The sequence below is a fragment of the Pempheris klunzingeri genome, chromosome 4 (assembly GCF_042242105.1).
Source record: "Pempheris klunzingeri isolate RE-2024b chromosome 4, fPemKlu1.hap1, whole genome shotgun sequence".
In the NCBI taxonomy this organism is placed as follows: domain Eukaryota; kingdom Metazoa; phylum Chordata; class Actinopteri; order Acropomatiformes; family Pempheridae; genus Pempheris; species Pempheris klunzingeri.
This window is the reverse complement of record NC_092015.1, coordinates 18,027,828-18,038,243: the sequence shown is the minus strand read 5'-3', so window position 1 is coordinate 18,038,243 and position 10,416 is coordinate 18,027,828. Positions and strand designations below refer to the sequence as shown.

General features: G+C 40.0%; 1 protein-coding gene across 1 annotated transcript; it reads right to left on the bottom strand.

Moving 5' to 3' along the window:
• Window positions 1-366: 366 nt before the first annotated feature.
• On the bottom strand, window positions 367-9,597 carry LOC139200390 (acetylcholinesterase-like). The gene is made up of 10 exons (XM_070829672.1): window positions 9,396-9,597; window positions 7,497-7,805; window positions 5,454-5,688; window positions 4,962-5,094; window positions 4,705-4,856; window positions 4,305-4,491; window positions 3,582-3,892; window positions 2,399-2,608; window positions 2,146-2,303; window positions 367-1,308 (listed from the first exon to the last, which is right to left on the bottom strand). The coding sequence occupies exons 2-10, from the start codon at window positions 7,795-7,797 to the stop codon at window positions 1,214-1,216; spliced, it is 1,782 nt and encodes a 593-aa protein (XP_070685773.1). The 5' UTR covers window positions 7,798-7,805; window positions 9,396-9,597; the 3' UTR covers window positions 367-1,213.
• Window positions 9,598-10,416: the final 819 nt, after the last annotated feature.

Sequence of the window (10,416 nt, the reverse complement as noted above, 5' to 3'; positions counted from 1 at the left end):
CGGCGACACTGTTTATTATCACATTACTGTCTTCACTGACAGAATGGGGAACAATAACACAGTATGCTAAACTGTGAAACACGTCCGACGAGAGTGACGAGAGTAAATATCTTTGAGCAAGTACTAATGGCAGCCATTGTTTGTATTGTCAGTGACACTACAAATAACTTGTGTTGACATAGTTGTATCTGTTGCTAAATCATATGAGAATGACAGGACTGACTGGTAATGCACTTACAGATTTTCACCCCCCAAAATGGAACAAATCAGTTTATACTCCCAGCTTGGTGTGCCTCTGTGCGCAGACAGCCAACATAATACATATAAATAGCATTAAAAAGAAGCATTAAAGAATAACCCACTGTGTTATCAAGCTTATATCCACATCTTTAATTATCATTACATGGTCTTTACTGATAAATACAATAGACGATACATCAATACAAATCCAGAGCATCCCTGATTGTCTTTCTGATTAAGTAGTTTGCAAGAAATGAAAAAAAGAAAGAAAAAACCTTCAGTAGTTCTTCCCTCAGCCAGACGTGGTGATAGCCATTTAGGGCATGCCAGATGTCAACGAGGAAGTAATGCCTTTTCAGCTCATTTCAGCAATTAAATCTGTGTAAATCATGTTATAAAATCTGACCTGGTGTCTGCCTTTGGTGTCAACTGCAATATATTCATAAACTAATCTCAGATTATATTCATGTTTCAGTCTTCATTTACCGTAATCACCATTTATATGCACACCTTTGACAGAAAGACATAAAGAAAGTAGCAAATGGTAGCTTAACATGAACTAGTGATCAGGAATAAAATCCTCATTTCATAATAGAAGCCACATAACTATAACTAAGGTTGTTGTGTACTTGCAAAAGAAAAATACAAAGTGTTGTTTGCTCCATCATGACAGTTTGAATTTTAATAAAATGTTGCATGTAGTCACCATAACGTGAGCAGCTGCACCTCTGAATGAAGCAATCACTGGACAGTGGTGTATTTGGTTGACTTGAGAGTCCCCTGTCAGTCCCGCAATCAGTATCTCTTTATTAAGCTGCACACTTGTTGTAGTAAAAACACATTTCTTTGAAAATATACATGTTCAATAGTCATATCTGTTATCATTATATTATTGTTTTCACCACTATTTTTATATAAACCGTTATATATGGCTGTAAGATACAGCCTCGCCCAGGCAGCTGTCTTCACTTTGTCAATAGGTTAAATTTATAGCCAATAAAATTAGGAGAAGCATATAATTACAGCGAAATGTGATCCCATTTCCCATTACACACAACATCAGGTCATCTGTGAAGAAAGAAGCAGAAAGAGACTTTTATTTTGTAATCTTTTACAAAAGGATTGCTTAACCTAAGTTGACTTGTGTATATATAGTTTAAAATTATTCAACTGCCATTGCAAATTAGGTGTGTTGGCAAAATTGACAAACTCTCAGCTGTGTTCAAAGAACAACTCAAACAAGAACAATTGAAATAGCTCAACCAAACTAATATGACAGGTGGTTTCTCCAAATTCAACACAATATGCCACTATTGTTTTCTAATAATATACTGACACTTTCAATAAAACTGATCTAAAAAAAAGTGTAATGTTTTGTCAGTCTTACTAGAAACGACTCTAGTCTGCGTTCAGTTACATGATGTGATTTGGATAACAAAGACATGGTCATTGTGGATGAAGAAGGTGACTAATTGGTGCCACACAGCAGACAGTGCCAAAAATTCTTCATATACAAGTGTGTGCAGATGTGCGGGACAGGCTGTGTGTGTGTGTGTTAGTGTGTGTGTGTCAGTGTGTGCGTGTGTGTAAATAATGACCCCAGTGGAGAGGTGTATTATTCACCCTGTGTGATCAGTGTTCAGTGAAGTGATGACTGACCCTCCTCTCCTCCCACTCAGACCTCCAGAACTGTGGTAAAGCAGAGGGGGAGCGAGCCAGGATACAAATCTCCTCCACAGGCTAAACAAGGCAAATCGCCTCCCTGGCAGACCCTGATGCAATGGCGCCTACTACAAATAACTATGAGGAGTTCTGTGTGTGTGTGTGTGTGTGTGTGTGTGTGTGTGAGGCAGAAAACTACATACAAAGATGGATAGATGCTCTGTTTGTGTTTGTGTGTCTAACCTGAGACTCTCTGTAATTTCGGCATTAATTTGCCCCAGAGATGACACTCGTCGGCGCTCATCATTCTCATTTGCTCTGGATGATTGTAGTTCAGCGTGACATACTCCTGCTGTTCAGGGGTGAACGCGGGCCAGTTAGCTCCATCAATGCTCGGATTCCTGACAAAAAGAAACGCCAATCAAGACAATTCAACAATGTCATGAGGGTCCTCACACAGCTTGAGTGACTAATCGTCAAATCTAATGATGCGTACCCTGTCCGAGCAAAGTTGACCCAGTGCTTCATAAACTTCTTGGTCATGTTCACTTCATTCTTCGTGTATTCCAGAGATGCATTCAGAGGCATTCCGAACACAAATTCTATCTCATAGCCGTGCATAGCACCCATCCATTCGGGCCAAGGATTAGTAGATGACCGGTGGTCAAATAAATAAAGGAAAGTCTTACCACCACGCTGTGAATACCTGCAAAATAAAATGAGAGTATTGAACGATCTATGCACTGCACTAGGTAAGGTTAATTAGAGAAAATGAAACACAAATGTGTATACAGTATATCTATCAGTCCACAAGAAATGAGAATTAATCGTTTCTTCCTACATTTTAACATGTACGATGTTGGATAGGATAGTCAGGCTGTGTTCAGGCAAACAGCAGATGTGTATTAAAAAAAAAAACACACAATCCCCTTCATTCATTCGTGTGAACACGAGTGCTCCATATGCAGCTAGGTAATGCAGAGGGCTCTGGCGAAAAACAAAGAAAAAAGCAACAAAATCCGGCTCAACGTTGTCCCACAATGTTATCCTGCAACGCGCTGCACTGGATCAAATGCAGATGTGTGTGCGCATTTCTGATAGATTACTTTAGTCATATTTCTCATTGGCATTTACATTTTATAAACACCAATGCTGTGTTGTAGCAAGTCTCATGGATTAACTCGTGGATTCCTCAAACTGGTCCTCCTAGATTGTATTTTACCATCTCACCAGAAACTAAGAATTCACAAATTCAAGGTTTTGCTGCATAAAACTAATATGTGCAGTGAAGTGCAATGTGGCTTGCTCATAAGGTCACACTGAAAGTGTCAAATTATTATGAAAAAATATCAAAAATACAGAGAGATTATGTCAGTGCAAAGGATTCATTGATTGGGGATATACAGAGGTCAGAGTTCACCAGCCTAACAGAAACTTTTTTCTTCTGGAATAGTATTGCTGAGGATGTGATGCACCTTAATAATCCAGCTAGCTCTGATTCTGCATATTCTGGTGTATCAGAACAGCATTTTTTTTTTTTTTTTTATCACAGGGCTCTTTTTGGTCAGAAGACCAGGTAAGACAACTGAAACCTTCTGGGATTTTAACCATCAACTTTTGTGGCCATTCATTATGACCATAAGTCAGACACATCATGAAAACTCCAAATTGCTCTTTACCTGTGAGCGAACTCTAGCACAGGACAAACGATCTGTTGGTCTCCAACCAGACTGCTCAGTGAGTCACGATTTTTCATCCTGTTATTCTCATCTGTCCAATCAGTGTACTGGAAAATTGCCGCTTCTTTTGTGACATCACTTGCACTTGACAATGTAAGGGCCACGCCAGCCTGGAACTCCTTTCTGGTGATGAGACTCTGCCCAGTGATGTTAAATCCAGGCGCTGAATAAATTAAGAAGTAAGGGCCTTCATCCTTGTTTAAGCCAATCAGCACCTCTTTCTTTGGGAGGTTACCGGTACTCAGCAACACCTGCAGGGATAGACAAAAATGGTTTGTTTGTCATGCAAGTAGCAGATAAGACTGCAACATTTTCATTTTGAGCCAAATAACACTGCAGTAATTACCCACTGAACTTAGTTTTGATGATGATGGCTACAAGTCTAACAACTTTTGACTTTAACCAACTGCATCTTAGTTAAAAGTTTGTTAGACTTACTACCGTAGCCTTGTTATAGAATATGAATATTAAAATCAACTGAATATGTATTTCCATGTGTGAAAGGTTTCTGGCACTAAGTAATTAAAATGCAGAACCTAAAAGATATAGCTTTGGGTCATTGACATTCCCTACACCAGCCATTTGAAGTAAGTTATCGAAAACACACAAAATCATGCATCATGCACAACACACACACACACACACACACACACACACACCTACTTCGACTTTATCTGGTAGGAAGTCCCCATCAACATGAGGGGCAAAGGGTAAGGCTAAGAGTGTAGGCTCCATGAAAACATCATTTTGCTTCGCTAAGATTTTCCCGGGATCAGCCTGCTGCAGACAAGCTTCCAGCTGAGCTGGATGAGATTTGGGACACCCCAGTAACGTTGCCAGCTGCATGGACCTGGATATTGACGAAGGGAGGGAACAAGGAAATCAGCAACTGAGCATGTTTGCTATTACTTTAGGTTTAATTCAATGTAAAAGGTTGCATGTTGCAGTGTGAAACAATCCATGAGAGCAAACGTGTCATAACAAATCACATGAGAGAGTGAAAAGACGAAAGTGAACGACTAAATAAATACAATTACTTAGTGAGTGAATTAAGACACCCTACCTTCTCCAGACCTCAGACTGGCTGAGTGTGGCCCAGGGTGCATTCGGAGAACCACTCTGCATTATGGCCCTTTGAAAAAGAGCATGGCTGCCTGGGGAGAGCAGGTGAAAGCCCACAGATGCTGACCCAGCGCTCTCCCCAAACAGAGTCACCTAGAAACGACAGCAAATCACAAGCCAGCAGGTTGTTTCCTTGTTTGTTTAAACAATTTTAACAATTATCTGCTTTCAGGAAAGCAGACCTAAAAAAATAATTACCTTTGAAGGATCACCTCCAAAAGCAGCAATATTATTGGCAACCCACTGGAGGGCCAAGCGCTGGTCCAACAGGCCCGCGTTCCCCCGAATGTTCTTGCTGTCAGGAAGAGACAGGAAACCCAGTGCTCCGACTCTGTCGTGGACGAACACATGAATGAGGAGAGACGGTGATGGCATTTAACCAAAGATAAATTCTACATTCATTTACTCTCATAGATTCCACAGTAATGAGTACGATGAGGAAAGAGATGGGTATTGCTCATACTGATAAGGACTTTCCTGTTTACAAATTCCTTTGCTCTGCTTATTGCACCCAATCCAGCAACCATTTTTTGATGACATTAGTCTTATGCAACTTGTATAAATCTAATCTCTTTGTGTGTGAAGAAGAAAACCTGTTCCAAGATATTCACCTCATTGCTATATTCACCTCAAGGACATTCCAGTTCTCATTACTAGCAATTTATATTTTCACTTTACTGCAGTTCTTACCTGTAATTCATTGATACCACAACAGCGCCTTCAAATCTACTCAAAAAGCGACCATCGTACATGTCCAGAGAGGACGTTCCTGAAGTGAACCCCCCCCCATAGATCCAGACAAGGACGGGAGCTGGTGCCGAGCTCTGAGGCTGTGTTTTGTTGAAACGTGGGGACCAGACATTTAGAAACAGACAGTCCTCACTCAGAGGAGTGTTTGGGTTCCACATCTCTGTACCTTTGAACCCTGGAAAGAAGGATAATTTTAATGTCAATACAAACAGATTGGGAATGCTGTCGGCTTCCAAACTTTTACAGAAGCAGTAAATAAATAAATGTATAAATAAATCTGTGGTTTGTTTTTCTCTTAATGAGCTACAAAGTAGAAACAGCAGTCTAGCATCAATGCCTTCGGTCTACATCTATCTATCATATCTATAATTGGTCATAACTGGCTTCCAAACTACCCCTGACAGGTGGCCGTGCCTATAAATATCTATTTACCCGTGACCCAGCTGCAATCCATCTCTTGGGTGGAGGACTAGACCTGTATCAAATTCTGTTTGTGTGTGTGCTTATGAATGTGTACTGTGCCAGTAGATTTTTGTTTGCTAAACTAATATATCTCCAAATTGCTTTTTACCATTCACTCCAAAGATTTATTACTGTCTAAAATACAGTAATAAATAATTCAGTCACTCACACACTGTGTATGGGTGGGCGGGTGGGTGGGTGGGTGTGTGTGTGTGTGTGTATGCGTGGCATGGTGTTACATAACTGCCACCCTACCCTGTAAATACAGTGGCCTTTTAAAGTCATTTTCTAATCAAACATGTACGTAGATGGACTGCTTTGGTTCCCTGTCACTCTTTGGTCATCCGAGAGTGACAACGCAATTCTAAACAAGGTTCAACTCTACGTCAGTCTTAGTTAAGTCCGCAAAGTTTCAACTTAAAGGGGCAATCCATAAAGTTTGCACAGGAGCATAAGTTTACTATTCGTGTTTAGTCTGACTCAGACTGGTGTTGTGGGATGTTTTCTGTGGACCTCAAAATTACATTTACATTGGGTAGGACCTGGAGATTTAAATTTAAAAACAAAAAGCCCGCATTTCAAAAACGGGCAAGGAGAAAATAACGAGTTGACCTATCAAATTGCATCATGGGAATTGTAGGATCTAAGGTTTTTAGAGCTTCGAGTATTCTAAAGGTGACTGAAAGCCAGTATATCTGTTTGTAGTCTATCAATTTGAAATCCCCCAACTTTATGGTTGAACCACAGGGACAAATTGATGTTTATAATGACAGTGCAAGTAATGCCGTCTACTTGACACTAAAAGTAAGGAAATTAAACCTAATATATTCCACTACGTGCCCTACTAAAACAAAAAAAAACAGTTTTTCTCTTTAATAATATTTGTCTTTTTTCCCACCAAGATAATAACTTATGTGCAGAATATCTGGATGTAGTCTGCACGTGATAATTATTTGTGTGTATGTAGGGATGCTTTAGTAATGAAGAGAGTAGTCCAAGATTAATTCAAGAAGTTTATGTAGGTTTACGAGCTCGGAGTCTAACATCACAGGCATAGATGAGACTAAAGAATACAGAGCAAAGCTTTCACATATATATAGGATTCCACAAGCAAGATCTGGTTTCAGGTATGTGAGGGGGTACCCAAAAGATGGACTTAACCTTTACATGTGCTGACCATCGTCCAGACAAAGTGGAGTCAGGAAGATAGAATGCTGACTTTAGAGGAACGTGTATGTTATCTAGGACACATGTCCCTACAGCATGTTACATGAAAAAGACATTCTAACAGTGTACAAAATAAATTATTAAAACAAATAATATACCTATTATGGAGGCTCCATATAGTCCTGGTGAGTCATCAAGTATTGGCCGACTGATTTCATCAAGTGTTTTAATTACTTGACCTCTTTTTGAGGTCGCACAACACCCACTTGAATAATTCACAGTACACGCACACAGCCCAGTTTACAGTGCATATACATGCATGCGTGTGTCCCTCCATGTGAACATGTATCCTACCTGGAAAGGCTGTATCTATCACCTGGTAGCAGGAATTTGGGAATTTGGTAGCATCCTTCACTCCTTCCCATCTGTCCACTGGCTCTGGAGCTTTGAATCTCAGTTTCCCCAGAGTTGGTTTACCATAAGGAATTCCAAGAAATGCTCTGACATTACCGCCAAGCACTGAAAGCAACTTCCCTTGAACTTTCCCATGCCTAGTATTGATTACAAGGTCATCTTGAGTTGCGGGTGATGCAGTCAGGAAATGAAACAACAGAAGAAGAAGTGCGGAGTATGTACACGGAGAGAATGTCGCCATGGAAAGTCCTAGGGAGAAGAAAAGAGAGCACAGATGCAAACATTTTATCATCAATCTTTACATATAATAATGCACCCTATTAGATTAAATAAACATTACATTGAATAACTGATAATGGAGCACATGGCACATTGCAAAAAAATGTGTGTGCTGACACTTTCAATTCCCTTTATTGGCCTATATTTTCACTTTACGTTTTACTTCTATTCTTTCTATTTATACATTTTAATTGAAATTGTACTCGAGGAAAGAATTTGAGTGCTTTCAAAACCATTGATATGATTGTAAGTAAATTCTCTAATGAGAATGAAGTTTTATAACAAATAACAAATTTATGACCACGTCCTCAATATTTAATGCTCATGCTTGGGTTCAAGGATCAAGGACCGGTCTTATTTAGTTAGATTAATTTACTTTTACTGCTCAAGGCATAGTCCAAGTTCAGATGCTGTATAGTTAAGACGCATAAGGCGCATTCTCTGCTCCCACAAGCCTCCACACTGTGAGTTTCCCTCTCTTTCTCTCTCCCTCTGGCCTCTCTTCTCTTTGTGTGGACTGCCCTCCTCCAGGTCTCCACAGTGGAGAGGAGTTTGTGTGCTTCTTGTTCTACCTGTTGACTCTTTTTTTTTTTCATGTTTGCTTTGCAATCTATATGTAATTTTGGCATCAAAATTTATTTACACTGTGATTTTTACTGATGTGTTCTGTAGACATGATGCCTACTTGAATGTCTGCCCCCACTCCCCCCCCTCTCTTCCAGTTTCTTCCCTTTTTTCGTTGTTAAAAAGGTTTTTGTGGGAGGAGATTTTCTTTATCTGAGGGTGTCGTGCTGGAAAAATTACGAACCCCCCCTGAGCAAAATTGTGGCGTGTGATTTTGGCCTGTATAAATAAAATTGACTTAATAAACAACAGCCTGTTGTGGAAAATACCAGGGAGCATCAGCTCTATGAGACATAAGCAATAGCAAACAGGGCAAAATGTTAAACATTTTAACAAATGTTTGTACAAAATATTAAACATCTTTTGCAGATGTTTAACATCTCCATACGGGGCCCACGTAGTAAAGCAACTGGCAGTAAACCAACTGGCTCTGGTTCCCAACAACGCCTTTGGCTAATCAAAGCGTGGATCAAAGGTCCAGGTCCTCAAAGAACACTTGGGAATGCCATAGTGGATGTGTGTGTGTGTGAGATAGAGAGAGAGAGAGAGTGTGTGTGTGTGTGTGAGAGAGAGAGAGAGAGAGAGAGAGAGGTTAATTCCCGCGACAAGTCTGTCACTTTTGGAGCGCCTTATAATCCGCAAATATTTGGAGACAATAAGGCCGTTGGTTAACTTGTAGGCGCAAGTGAGTGCACTGGCGCAGCTGGCTCGTGGAGCCGCTTCACTTCCAATAGACACAGACTGAAGCAGCAGCAGCAGCAGCAGCAGCAGCAGGAGAGGAGAACGCGCGTAAAGCTGGATTTAATAAGGAGCCGCACGAGAGACGCGCTCATGCACTGATCCATAAAAATAACCAAGTAACAAGACACATCCTGATAGTAAATCGATCAATAGCAATTTTATAAAAATAAAAAAAAACCCTAAGTGACGTCTTACCTTGTCAGTTAGCGGTGTATGTCCGGCTGGAGTGAGTGAGGACACTGCATTGATGGGGTGAAGGAGGCGTGGACAGAATCCCTCTGTCCAGAGCCTGCTGGGCTGGCCCGGCCCTGCCCGCCACCCTTAACTACGGCTGCTGCAAACACAGTAGTAGTGATGAGAATACTAAGAAATGTGTGGAAGTCTTCGGGTGTGAGTAGCTTAGTCAGTCACCGAGGAAAAGATGCTGGAACACTGGATTTCTTACACAGTAATGTTTATTGATGCTTAGCAGGGGAGAAATGAGACGGTAATAATAATATAATAAGAAGAAGAAGACTGAGAGAATAAGAGTAATAATAATAGTGATAATAATAATAATCGTCATAACTGAGGTATCTGGTGGTTGCATCTATTTATGACTTGTCCATTTGGTGTTTATGGCTGTGCCTGTTGGTGTCTGTCTATCTAAATGAAGGATGAAGTATTATTGTTAAAATTATTATTATAAACTTAAACACTAAGGAACGCGTGAGGAGGGGATAGGCTCATTTAGCACAACTTCCACGCTTTTGTTTTGTTCGTGTGTGTCAACAACATATATCTTTTTTCCCCTCACATTATCTGCTCTTGCATATCTTAACAACTCGAGCATTATTAACGTTTTCATGGCTACGTTAAGACACTCCCAGCAAGTCCAAAGTTACTCAAAGCACGAGACATAAGCATGTAAGCAATAAGCTACATGGTGCAATGTTCATGTGTGTGGAATATATGCAGCAGTACTGTACCTACTCATATGTGTATGTGTGTGTATATATATATATATATATATATATATATATATATGTGTGCATTTCTTAGGTATGTATTTCTCTACACATGTATACTTACTTCTGTGAAGTATGCTGCTGCCGCACTTTTATTTAATTTTAATTTTAGTTCTTTCTATTCTGTTGTTTTTCTATATTGTAAACTAAAGCTGGGCAGAGTCCAGGAAAAAGTTCCCCACGGGGAAAATAAAGTATATCTTATCTTA

Bases quoted from the DNA above. Each gene is read 5' to 3' on its own strand.
- LOC139200390 (XM_070829672.1), bottom strand. From the start codon at position 7,797: ATGGCGACATTCTCTCCGTGTACATACTCCGCACTTCTTCTTCTGTTG. The intron at 2,609-3,581 runs GTAAAGAGCAAT...TTTATTTTGCAG, and splicing joins GTGCTAGAGTTCGCTCACAG to GTATTCACAGCGTGGTGGTA. The intron at 2,304-2,398 runs GTACGCATCATT...TCTTTTTGTCAG, and splicing joins GTCAACTTTGCTCGGACAGG to GAATCCGAGCATTGATGGAG.